The sequence below is a fragment of the Triticum aestivum genome, chromosome 3D (assembly GCF_018294505.1).
Source record: "Triticum aestivum cultivar Chinese Spring chromosome 3D, IWGSC CS RefSeq v2.1, whole genome shotgun sequence".
Lineage (NCBI taxonomy): Eukaryota > Viridiplantae > Streptophyta > Magnoliopsida > Poales > Poaceae > Triticum > Triticum aestivum.
Window position 1 is genome coordinate 374,594,690 of NC_057802.1, and position 12,305 is coordinate 374,606,994.

Genomic DNA, 12,305 nt, shown 5'->3' on the forward strand with positions numbered 1-12,305 from the left:
ATATGGACCATCGTTATGTAGGGAACTGGATGCTTGAAATGCTTCTACGAATGAAAAATACCAAATGTGTGGGTCATATGGATATATATAGTTTTCTATAAGTACTTCTACCACGTTTAATTTACATTTAATTGTGTATTATTATTTTCCTATTTTTTATTTCATTTTGTATAAGAAGGCAGAGGTGGAGGCGTAGTGAGCCAATACATGCACGAGATTTATGGCACTTATGAGCCAGTGCATCACCGTTACCTCTTAGTCTAAACAACACTTCATAATTCTCCTTGATATATATGTTTTTTTTAATAACAAAGAGAATATGTTCAGAACCAAGTTTATGTTTTCAATATTATCACACTGTATGTTTTAAGGGCCTATTTGAATCAAGTGAATTTTGTATTGTTTTTGGTATTATTTCTAATTTGGTAGGATTTCAACCCTCATGAATTCTTTTTTTTCCCCTGAAATTTACAGGTGTGAACAGGTAATAAATGTCCACGACCTGTCCTCTCCTCCCTGAAAGTTACTACTCTGGTAAAGGGTGAAAAAAGCGAGTTTTACACGACCTCTCTCTTCCCCCCTCTCTGGCCAGCCGAAACATCACTCGAACCGCAATGGCGCCTCCCCGCGGCGGAGCTGCTGCGGCCGCTCCCGCCGCACTGGACCTGACCGGCGTGCACATTCTCGAAGCTTCCAGTGTCCCCCCGCTTCCCGAACGGTAACCACCATCCCATCCTTGCTCTCGGTTCCTTGATCAAATCCTTCGTATCGAGGCTTTACGGGAGGGGATTTTTCTGTGGGTTTCTTGATTGATGCAGCGGCGGTAATGCGGTCCAAAGGAAGGAGGCTGTTGACCCGGATAAAGATAGGAAGAAGGAGAAGGCTGCGGCACCGAGGATCACCGGTTGGGGGCTCCGCGAGTACAGCAAAATAGGTCAGATTATGCGCCATGGTTAAAGCTCGAGTGTTTGCTAATTAACTAGCGTGGTTCGTCGCGCATATATTGCTGGGGTATTTGTGGAACGTTTCTGGAAGGAACCAGTTTGGGCGATTTGATGCGGGGCTTGGTGTTCTTCATAGACGATGTGTGGGATTCCAATGCTTTCTTTGCTCTGGCTATTGCTATAGCAGATTCCAATCTTCGTGTAGGTTCCATTTGTCGAGGGATTTTGTCGGAGAATATTGCTTTGTTTACCCCAACTGAATTCTAGAATGGCCAATTTAGGTTAGAAGGTGCAGGAGCTCTCTCAATCAATTGGTGTATTCCAGTTGAGATTCAGTCCACAATTTGACTTGGTCAATGTGCTGTGCTTTGTGGAGTGATCTGCTGATGGGGTGGGGCCTGTTGGCAAGTGGCTCCGTGGTGGAGCGATATGAGTCGATTCAGGGCAACTCCAACGCGCGACCCCGACCCCAAATGGCCCGTCCGCGTTCGTTTGGGGGTAAACGGACAGCAGACGGCCCAACGCGCGTGAGCAAATGAACCAATGTCCGTTTTCAGTCCACTTTCGACCCATTCCCGGCCCAACTTTGGACCGCGTTTGCGGCTAAACGGACGCGCGGGGACGGGCGGGGCGCGTGCCGCCCTCCCCTTGGCCCACCCATCGGTGGCACAACCGCCCCTTTTCTCTTCCCCTGCCCTCCCTCCGCCCTCCGCCCCCGCCATCGCTGCCGCCACCCCCGTTCCCGTCCGTGTCGCCTTCCACCAAGGCCGTCCGAACCACGGCCACGCCATGCCATAGCCGTCCCACACCCGCGTCCCGGTAAGCTTTTTGCCGGCGTTTGTGGTTCCTTGTTGCCGGCGTGAGAGAAGCTACGGCCGTTGGCGTCGCCCGTCAACGCAACAACTTCCGGCAGGGCGTGCATTGCGGCAGAGCGCCCACCATCACCACCGACCCCAAACCTTGCTTTGTTGCCTGCGAGGGGAGCACGACGTGCACTTTCTGGCCACATCTCCACCACGACCCCGAGGCGTTCGACGCTTTGCTCACAAGGTACAATGGATAGTAGGGTTTATTATTTCTTTCACAACTTCATTTGCTCATCGGATGATTCGTCCTCGGATGATGAAGAGCTTGTGGTGGCTACATTGGTCGTCCATGACCACATTAGTAGGAAGCGGCCTCGGTTCAGGAGATCAATCCCCGGCCATGCTCCGTCCTTGAACGGCAATAGGGAGAAAGGCCACACCCTTCTCTATGCCGATTACTTTGAGAATGCTGCACTCTTCAAACCACATCAATTTCGTCGTTGATTCCGAATGAGGAGACATGTGTTCAATCGTATTCGGGAGGGAGTGGTAGGATATGACCCATACTTTGAGTGCAAAGAGGATGTCCTTGGCAAGCTTGGCTTCTCTTCTTACCAGAAATGCGCTGCGGCTATCCGCATGGTTGCATATGGAATTCCTGGTGATCTCGTGGATGAGTATGTGCGTACGAGTGAGTCCATATGTCTCCTCTCAATGTACAATTTCGGCAAGGCCGTGGTGGCAGTGTTCGGCCCTGAGTACCTGAGAGAGCCACTTGCCGCTGATACAGAGAGGTTGTTGGCGATCAATGCCGATAAGGGCTTTCCGGGCATGCTTGGTAGTATAGATTGTATGCACCGGAAGTGGAAGAACTGTCCATTTGCTTGGCAGGGGCGGTACAAGGGGCATTTGAAAGGTGCCACTATCATACTTGAAGTGGTGGCTTCACAAGATCTGTGGATATGACATTCTTTCTTCGGCATGGCTGGTTCTCACAATGATATCAACGTGCTTCAACATTCTCCAGTGTTTGCAAGGCTTGCAGAAGGCCACTCCCCAGAGGTCAACTTTGAGAACAATGGCCACCATTACAGCAAGGATATTACCTAGTTGATGGTATCTATCCTCAGTGGTCAACTCTTGTGAAGACCATACCCAATCCGCAAGGAGAGAAGAGACAAAGATTTGCCCAAATGCAGGAGAGTGCTAGGAAGGATGTGGAGTGTACTTTTCGTGTGCTTCAATCTCGATGGTGTATCGTTCGAAACCCTGCATTGACATGGAGCACTCAGAAGCTTTGGGAGGTGATGACTGCTTGTGTGATCATGCACACATGATCGTGGAGGATGAGCGTGGTGATAGCATCTACGACCAAGGGTTTGATTTCGAGGGTGAAAATGTTGAGCCTGAGCAGCTACCTCCTGCAACTTTTCAACAGTTTGTCCAATTTCATCGTGAAATGCGTGATTGGCAGACTCATGTGCAACTTCAGGATGACTTGGTTGAGCACATGTGGACTCATATTGGCAACAGTAGATCTATCGGTTTAATTTTTTTTCATGGAAACAAATTTTGATTGGGTTGTAAGACTATTCGATATTGTTTTTGTTTCAATTGGGTTGTAAAACTATTTCGGATGTGGAACTATTTGCTATGTTTGATTTGAACTACTTGCTATGGTTGATTTTAGTATAAATGGCCTCTGGCGGCCGAAATGCGGCCACGCGTTGGGTGCACGGCCGGCGCATCCACAAATCCGGGCGGACGCCGCCCCATTGCCACCCCCAAACGGACGAAAAGCGGACAAAACGGACGTCTGTTTGGGGTCGTGCGTTGGAGTTGCCCTCAGGGCAACAATTTTGAGAGCCCACAACAATCCAGAGTTTGTTTTCCTCCTTTCCCCATTGGTCAGCCGGTGTTGACCATGCCTTGCGTGCCTCGGCCCAGGTGAAGTCAATCGTGCCATGTGTTCCCATCGCGTTGTGGCTCTAAGGGCACGAGATTCTTTTACTGTTGCGCTGGCCGTATGGACAAGGAAAAGACAGCACCGAGGCGGAGAGGGGAAAGTCAAAGGCGGTTGTGTGCAGAGCTTGAGATCTCAGCCGCTGGAAGTAGGCGACTTGAGGGGAGTTCGACGTCTTTCCCGGTTGGGCGGTCGGTGGCTGCGAGCATGCGTCTAGGAACGGCGGCTTTCCCCGCCGGTCATTCAGCGGTTGCAAGCAGACGGCTGGATGTTCAGCTGTTGCAACCCTGCCAGCTAGGAGCGATCTTTCCTGGCAGTTGACGAATAAGGATTTCCCCCCTCTTTGTATTATAAAACAACCACCGCATCACAAGTTCATACAAGTCAAAACAAAAGAGCAAAAAAAAGAGAAAAAAGAAGAAACACTAACGGCAAAGATACATGATAGCAAAGGAGCCACTAACAAGTACCGAATGCACCAAGCACAAGCTTGAGCATCGAGGCGCTTGGCGAACAAGACGAGCACATGATGTGACTAAGACGAGGTAGTGGCCCGCCACTGCAGAAGGATTGCCACGCTCCGTCAACTCCCTAGAGGCCAGCTATTGTCGGTCCGCCATCCTCCTCTACCTTCGAAGAAGGCCCCCTTTAGTCCTGGATCGGAGGACACTACGCCATCGACAGGCAGAGTCGCTCACCCCTGAGCTCGCATGACCAGGACCATCTGGTTGCCGGGGAGAGGACAACAAGCACGGCCACCGCACCACGCAGCGCCCCAACATCGCCACCGCCGCTCGCAGGCATCAACTTCAACTGCAAGCAGCTGAGCGGGAACACCAATGAAAATATCCGACATACCACATCCCGTGTTGAAGCCTCGACCACCACTCCGTTGTGCCAAGGTGGTGCCTTCAAGAAGAAAATGACGCCAGAGCGCCGTCACCACCCAATCTAGAGATTTTGGGCTTTCACCTGGGATGGGAAGGAGAGGGTGAGGGTAGGATCGCGATGCCGCCCTCAAGAAGGAGAACGACGGCGGAGCGCCTCCTGCATCGTGGCTGCAGCAACCGGCCAAGGGTTTCCCCCAATCCATCCCTACCAGACCCTCTGCCCCACCAACCGCTAGAGGAGGCCGCAAGCGCCGACCGACGAGGCAAGAAGAAGCTCAAGGGAGGGCCTCCGTCTTCAGATCCGCTCCAAGGGCAAACGGGGAAGCCCCGGGAGCCAGCCCACTCCCCCCGCGCACGCCAAAGGGGGGCCCACGTGATTCTCGACTGTGGCTGTCGCCACAACTCCGGGGCGCAACACGCCGGGGGCACCACAAAGCCCATCACGCTGCCGCCAGTCATCGGCCCCGCCAGCGCCAGCCGCCGCCGCACCCTCTGCTAGCGCCGCGCCGCCGCCCAACCACACCGACCCGCGTCGGCTATCATTGAGCGGGGGACGAGAGGCCTCGCCGCGGCCGCTGCTGACCGGGCTTTGCCCGTCAACGCGACCGGCACCGGCAAGGGGAGAGGTGGGGAGGAGGAGGGCCCTAAGGCCGGCGGCTAGGGTTTCCCCTCCGCATCGCTCGCGGGAGCGACCGGGAGGGGGAGGGCGAGGGTTCCCAGGCTGGGCGTTCGGTGGTTGAGACCCCAATTGTCTGATTTTTGGTTGTTGTGGTGTATTCTGTTGTGCTCTTGTGTGGTAATGGTCAGCTGTAGTTCCTCCACGGTATTATGCTGGAGTATTGTTGCCACCAATACTATCACGGTAGGGGGCTGCCAAACCATTTTACAAGTAGTGAATGTTTATCTGAGCAGACCAAGGTTGATGTATGTCTGTGCACTGAGTTAGATAGGTTGTTCCAGCGTATACGCATGAGGATGTCGAAGTCCATCTGCAGAAGCGGCACAACAAAGCACGTCAGATTGGAAGAAAACGTTGTTGGTTAGCTTGATGCCATGCTGGGATTTAGAGCATGGTATGTTGGGTGACATTACAAATGATGTATCAGTATATAGCGATGCTCATTGCTCATTGCGGTTACTTTTTGGTGTACACTGGTTCTAGGTCAGAGGAAGTTGCGTTGATAGAAATTTCATGAGGTCATAGATGTGCAAAAGAGGGGTTATACCCTTGTACTAGATGTTTCGCTGTAACCTTTTTGATGAGAGATGTTTTTCTGTCATGAATGTAAACTTGAATTGCTAACACACAGGTACTTTGACCTGATGAGCATTTGACATGATTTTGCAGTTTGTGAGAAAGTTGAAGCCAAAGGAAGAACAACATACAATGAGGTATTCTCCAAAGCTCAAACACGTGTATCCTTCATTGATTGGCCATGATAAATCACTCCCGAATGCCATGTTTAAATATCAATGGAGTTTGGCTGTAATTTTGGATGGCTTTATCTAACCTGTAAGTCTGCTTATGAAGCACAAAGAGCATCCTGAATGCCAATGCAAAATAATTATCCTGCCATTAAATGCTGAAAGGCATAAAAATCAATACTTGTATTACGTTGCTGCCATGCCATTTTTGCTGATACATAACACGCCTCTCAAAGATATATGCTTGGGAACTGATTTACTTTCTCCCCACTTGAGTCATTAACTACCTCAACCAGCTACTTTCTATTACAGGTTGCTGATGAAATTTATTCAGAGCTGAAGTCCATGGCACATATTGGTCAAGGGGTTTGTTCCTATTATTTGTATAATATAGACTTCTCTGTTCCCTTTTTGCATATACTTATAAAAAATTTGAATTAAGAAGCATGGCTCCTAATTTCGTTTAGCATGGAAGTATGGAACTGATACAAAGAGTGTCGGCCCGCCAAATGTCATGGTTCCAGAAAGCTTATTACAAACATCCACACGTTTTAGAACCTCTAACCAGCACCGCCACCTTACTGTCTTTGCAACTATGACGTTGGAACACAACCACCTAGCAGAAAACTGGACGATTAAGTTACAGCAAACACTACAACACTGAAACCAAAGCTAAATGTCAACATCACACCGAGAACTTTCAAGTCCATTTCTCATCGAACTCATCAAACTGCAAAAAACAAAATCATATATTTATTTGTTTTTTGCAGGAGAAACAAAATCATATCTGTAATTGTGCTAAAAGAAAACAAATTTATCTTTGTAGTTTGATGAGAAGAATATTAGGCGGAGAGTGTATGATGCTTTCAACGTTCTCATTGCACTTCGTGTTATTGCAAAAGAAAAAAAGGAGATACGGTGGATGGGCCTTTCAAATTACAGATATGAAAAAATAAAGAAGCTTGAGGTCAGTTTTTGTGCTTACTTTGCAGGTTAGATGCACAGCAATCCATTCCTGTATGATTATGAGTTGATTGCTACCATCTTTTTTATAGGAAGTTCGTAAAGAACATGTCAACAAGATTAGGAACAAGAAGGCACTCCTCCAGGAAATCGAAAAACAGGTAAGTTGCTTACAATGTGCAGCAACTTTTCTTTGGTTTTGTTGTCTCTTACTACTACCTCCGTCCCAAAATATAAGATGTTTTTGCAGTTAAAATTGAACTGCAAAAATATCTTATATTTTGGGACGGAGGTAGTATTGTATATATACTGGTGTATTTGATATCTCCTGATGATTCTTTCTTGTTCATTTAAAGTTTGATGATCTCCAAAACATCATGTTACGTAACCAAACACTGGAAAGCTCAGCAGAGAATGTTAATGGCATCCGCCTTCCATTCGTATTGGTCAAGGTATTTTATTTTCTTGCGCTGCAACTGTCAGAGATGCTTAACCCAGCCAGTTGCTACTAAGCTGTAACATATAACTGTATTTAGATCACCCTTGTGCTCAACTTGCACTCTGGCATTCCCATGTTTATAATTGCTGACCTAACGTAGCATAGCAACATAGATTAGAACAAACAGTAGTGAATGGCGCTACTATAAATTGTATGGTATTCCTACGCGGTGCTAGGAATGTCTTTCCCTCAGATATGTAGTTACATAAAACACTGACGATCACGAGTAAAAAGATACGTGCAAGTGTATTTAATGCCATTTTTTCTTTAAGCAGACATCTAGGAAAGCAAGGGTGGAAATTGAGATTTCAGACGACTCAAAGTTTGCCCATTTCGAGTTCAATGGGTATGTATCTTCTTATTTTCATACTTCTGTCCATATTAGCAGTTCGAGCTTCTAACCGGATGTCCGCAACTCTCTTTTCAGTGCACCATTCACATTGCATGATGATCTCTCAATCCTTGAGGGGATAAGGCGTAACAGCATAGGAAGAGCTGGCCGCGCCACCCTTCACTAGAGACTCAAGAATATTACAAATGAATTAAAAGTGTCAGAACTGGCACAGCCAGATTCTTTTGCACAGCTATGTATAGCTATATATTGTCATGAAAACTTGACCTAGTTTATAGGACAATCTCTCAGGCTTGAGAAGATTTTAACCTGCAAATTTTGTCCCCTTTTTGTGCCTAGCAGGTTATTAGGTCTAAGATAGATGATTCGTATATGTGCTGCTATGTAAACATTTATAGCAGCTTCGGCGCACAAGCTTCGTTGATTATCATTGATGATCTGTTTGTCCTAGTGTTCTTTTCCCTTGGCAAGTCATTTAACTTTCTAACAACAGTTAATGCGTGGACGAGTGATGCTCGGTGCTCACTCCAGTGCCGCATCCCTGATCAGTGTCATGAAGGTATGCAAATTGCTTGACCTTGCCTGTGTAATCAGGCAAATCAGTAGCAAGATTATCGATACTTCTTCCTTCTAAGCTCATCTGACATAATGCTGAGAGCTGAAAGAAATGTCCTTTCAAGCTGCATTTGCTACTTGGTAGGATGAAGTTATGCAAAATGCATGATATATTTCGTCTGTGATTTAGAAACTGCTACTACAGAGTTCGGAACATATAGTCACCATAAATATCTGGATCATTCGATTTTGAATGAGCCCCCTCCCCCTTGAGATTAGACAGTACCGACCTCGAGCCGGGGACGCCAGAGGAGGAAGAACCTTGATGGGTTCGGGTTTGGGGATTAGGATTTCAGCTCGAGGAGGAAGATAAACCAAAATTATGGGATGTCAATCCAACGGCACAAAAGTTTCCAAGAATCCAACGGCGAAGTTCTTTTAAAGCATCTACAGCCTCAATGAACAAATCTGACCCCTATATGTCTACGGACAGGAGCGGGCCGGCCCTCATTTGTCCATGTCCGCAACCACACCACCCATTTTTTAACCATCAATTCCATGCAATGCAGCGGCCGTCATACAAAGATTGTAAAGAGAACTAAACTTCCTACTCCTAGTTCAAGAAGACGTCGATGCCCCCTTGCCGGAGCCGCCGACCTCGTGGTCATTGGCGGTGGGGCAAATCTCCGGCATCTCCTCCTCCTTATTGTCCGCAAAGATCTGCTCCCGCCTCATGTCGAAGAGGTGGATAAGCCACCTCCCTCTCGGATAGAGAGAGTCGAGGATGGCCTGGTTTTCAGCCACGAGGCCTGGATCGGCGACAAGCGTTGCGAAGGCAGCGGTGCCCGCTTGCTCTGCCTCCAACTGTGACTCCGCCGCAAGGTGCTCCACCTCCACCTCCTCGGCTTGGGCGAGGTGGAAGCTCTTAGGCACCTGAGCGCATGTTTTTTTTTTGCGAGATCAAAAGGGTTTTATTCCATTATGTTGACTAATGATCAAATAGAATCATCGCCAGGTCAGTGTTGCAGACGCTAGGAGGACAAATGCAAACCTGTGAACCTCGAGATATGTTAGCAGTTAGCACGACCAAGCCAAGAGCGTTTAAATCACTGAATAGAGTGGGTCAAAGATATCATGCTACCTAGCACAGTAATAATGCAAATATCATGTTTGATATGATGTGTTTGTATTACTACTGTTACTCTTACTAGTATCATCTACTACTACCGCGACTATTACTACTACTAATACTTTTCGAACGAGAACGCGTTGAAATTACGTAAACAGTATTGAACCAGTCTCAGGTTGCTCCAGTTAAGAGAAACGTCATCTCTTTTTTTAGAGAAAAAACAAAGGACCTTTGCGTTTCATTGCATTCAAAAGATAGGGGTACGGTTACAATCCTCCTAAAAGGTGGGTTTTACAGAACCAACAGTCAAATGTCATCTCTTGATAATCAATCTTGTGCGAATGTTTAAAACAGAGGAGGGTCAAGGTAGGAAAATCTAAAATATACTGTGTCTAAAACAAGTTCACTAGGGTCATATCTGTAAAGATATGAAAATGGTATCAAACCAAGGGAATCTTAAAACCATCTCATAAGAAAGCTTCGTAGTAACAGGCCTAGAGCAATACATCACTCAGGAAGGATTATATGTCTTTTCCAGGGTCGTATTTTCTCATTAGAGTACAAAAGAAAACAGCTGTGAGAGATGCATATCCATTTCACAATGGGAGAAGGTAAGGAGAGAAAGCATTCATACTGAACATATTATCTCTAGCTGAAGATATCTGCATACACCATACAACAGGTATATTTCAGTTTGAAGTTTTACAACAGAGGGAATGTAAGACAAGCAATGGCCCAATATTGTTTCAGAGCTTCTACTGCATAGCGAGCACATAAACACAGTAACCAGTACCAGAACACTTGCCATGGGGAAGACCTGGCAGTCTATTGAGTTCGTTCAATAACATATGCTGTCCAAAATTGGCAAGATGTGATGAAGGAAAAGCTGCTGCAAATTCACAATGACGACTCCCCCAGAAACTAGGCAGTTGCAGCAGGTTCGGCATTAGGAACATACCAACCACGGATTATCTCAATGGCCTTCTTCCTCCTTGCAAGCCTGGACTTGCGATGGTCTCCAGTATTCCTGTGCATGGCACCAACCTTCACTGTCTTGTCGATGGCTTTGTATGCCTCGGAGATCATTTTCTCTATTTCAATGATTTCTTCAGGTTGGGCATCAGCTTTCTTTCTAAGCTTTTCAAGGGCTCTGAAAACCTAATCAAAGAGTAAAAGCTTACGGCATTTGATCTCGTATAAAAAGAAACTTCTGGTATTGATTGCTGCATTAAAAAAACTGAATGTTTGTGCAGATGAAACCACCCTTGTACCCATAACTTGTACTCCGTCCATTCACTATTATAAGATGTTCTAACATTTTTCTTGAATTGGATGTATATAGACGCATTTTTGTGTGTTTGTTCACTCATTTTGGTCTGTATGTAGTCTCTACGGAAATATCCAAAACATCTTATAATAGAAAAACGGAGGGAGTATTTTACATGCCATTAGATTTACTGAAATGACACAGAACACCTATTATTCAGATGAAGTACACCACGGAAACTAAATTTGGTGGTTTGTTACTTTTGTCCCCTTATTCGGATGTTTTGTGGGCAATATTCCAATAATAAATCCACTTGCAATATCCAATTAACCACTCGTCTTATACAATAAAATTTAATCCGTTTGTAGGTTAATATTACATCAAATCCATCTACACTGACAATAAGGTATGTCAGAATGACAGAATGCAACACCAAAATGTATTTCAAGTGGAGAAATCGACACACATTTTACAAAATTTTAAACTCCATTAATTTGCAGTATAGAGTCTACTCTACCCCCCTCCCCTCAAAATTCACCCATACACAGCATTACAGCAACACGTGCTTATCTCAAAGCACCGATTCCCCATTTTCACCAAGCAGTGCAAATTAAGTGGCAAACTTGACGGATAGAGGGATACGCCCGCCATTAGGCATTGTATACCTTCTTCATCCGGGTGCGCATCTCGGCCTTGCGAGCATGGTTGCGGATGCGGTGTCTGTCATTCTGACGCTCCCTCTTCTTGACCGAGTCCGGCTGTCTTCCAGTCTTGGGCGGCTCGGCGGCACACACCACCTGCAGCCCCCTCCTCCTCAGCCTCCCCGTCGACGCCGAGGCTCCGAACCCACCTGAGGAAAGCATTCTCGGTCACTGATGAATAAACATAATTTTCTTGAGTAAACTCGAGCGGGAGAAGGGAAGTGCGGTACCGATGGGGAAGGCGGCGTAGGAGGTCGACAGGCGGGCCTGTGGGGCGATGGCGCGCAGGGAGAGGGAGGCGGGTGCCCGGGAAGGGGAGGGGAGGGAGGCCGAGAGGGAAGAGAGGGAGAGGAGCGGTGAGGTGGCGGTGGCCATGGCTGGAGACCAGGATGGGAGGAGTTCGGGTTGCAGACCCGTCCTGTGTCAGTGCCGATGATGTTATCTTATCCGGGGAAGTAGTGGGTTGCTCCGGCGTGGGGCTGAAGGCGGGAAATCGATTTACGCCTGCTTTGCACTAAGACGGGACTAAAGTTATAATGTCTTCCACAAGGGTGTCTCTAACGCCGACCCCCAAAACGGACATTATATTTATCCGCGGACTGGGTTCACGGACAGTGATTCGGAAGCTGGTCATCCAACCATTTCCTCTAAACATCGGCCTCTATTTTTTTTAAGTATGCAAACTCAAATAATAGCATATCAAATCTTCGATGAGTGAAAATATTCAAATGCGACAGTGGTTATAATTTAATAAATATTACAATCCAACTAAGTTTTCAAATTAAATAGTTTAAACTTGAATTCAACTTTC

General features: G+C 46.9%; 2 protein-coding genes across 2 annotated transcripts; one reads left to right on the top strand and one right to left on the bottom strand.

The window, feature by feature from the left end:
- The first annotated feature begins 530 nt into the window (after nucleotides 1-530).
- Nucleotides 531-8,276, top strand: LOC123078985 (transcription factor-like protein DPB). The gene is made up of 9 exons (XM_044501650.1): nucleotides 531-718; nucleotides 819-934; nucleotides 5,952-5,995; nucleotides 6,341-6,394; nucleotides 6,855-6,995; nucleotides 7,084-7,152; nucleotides 7,348-7,443; nucleotides 7,766-7,836; nucleotides 7,918-8,276. Exons 1-9 carry the CDS (start codon nucleotides 615-617, stop codon nucleotides 8,006-8,008), a joined length of 786 nt encoding a protein of 261 aa, XP_044357585.1. The 5' UTR covers nucleotides 531-614; the 3' UTR covers nucleotides 8,009-8,276.
- Nucleotides 8,277-10,138: 1,862 nt separating this feature from the next.
- On the bottom strand, nucleotides 10,139-12,000 carry LOC123078986 (30S ribosomal protein S20, chloroplastic). The gene is made up of 3 exons (XM_044501651.1): nucleotides 11,725-12,000; nucleotides 11,459-11,643; nucleotides 10,139-10,684 (listed from the first exon to the last, which is right to left on the bottom strand). The coding sequence occupies exons 1-3, from the start codon at nucleotides 11,867-11,869 to the stop codon at nucleotides 10,448-10,450; spliced, it is 567 nt and encodes a 188-aa protein (XP_044357586.1). The 5' UTR covers nucleotides 11,870-12,000; the 3' UTR covers nucleotides 10,139-10,447.
- Nucleotides 12,001-12,305: the final 305 nt, after the last annotated feature.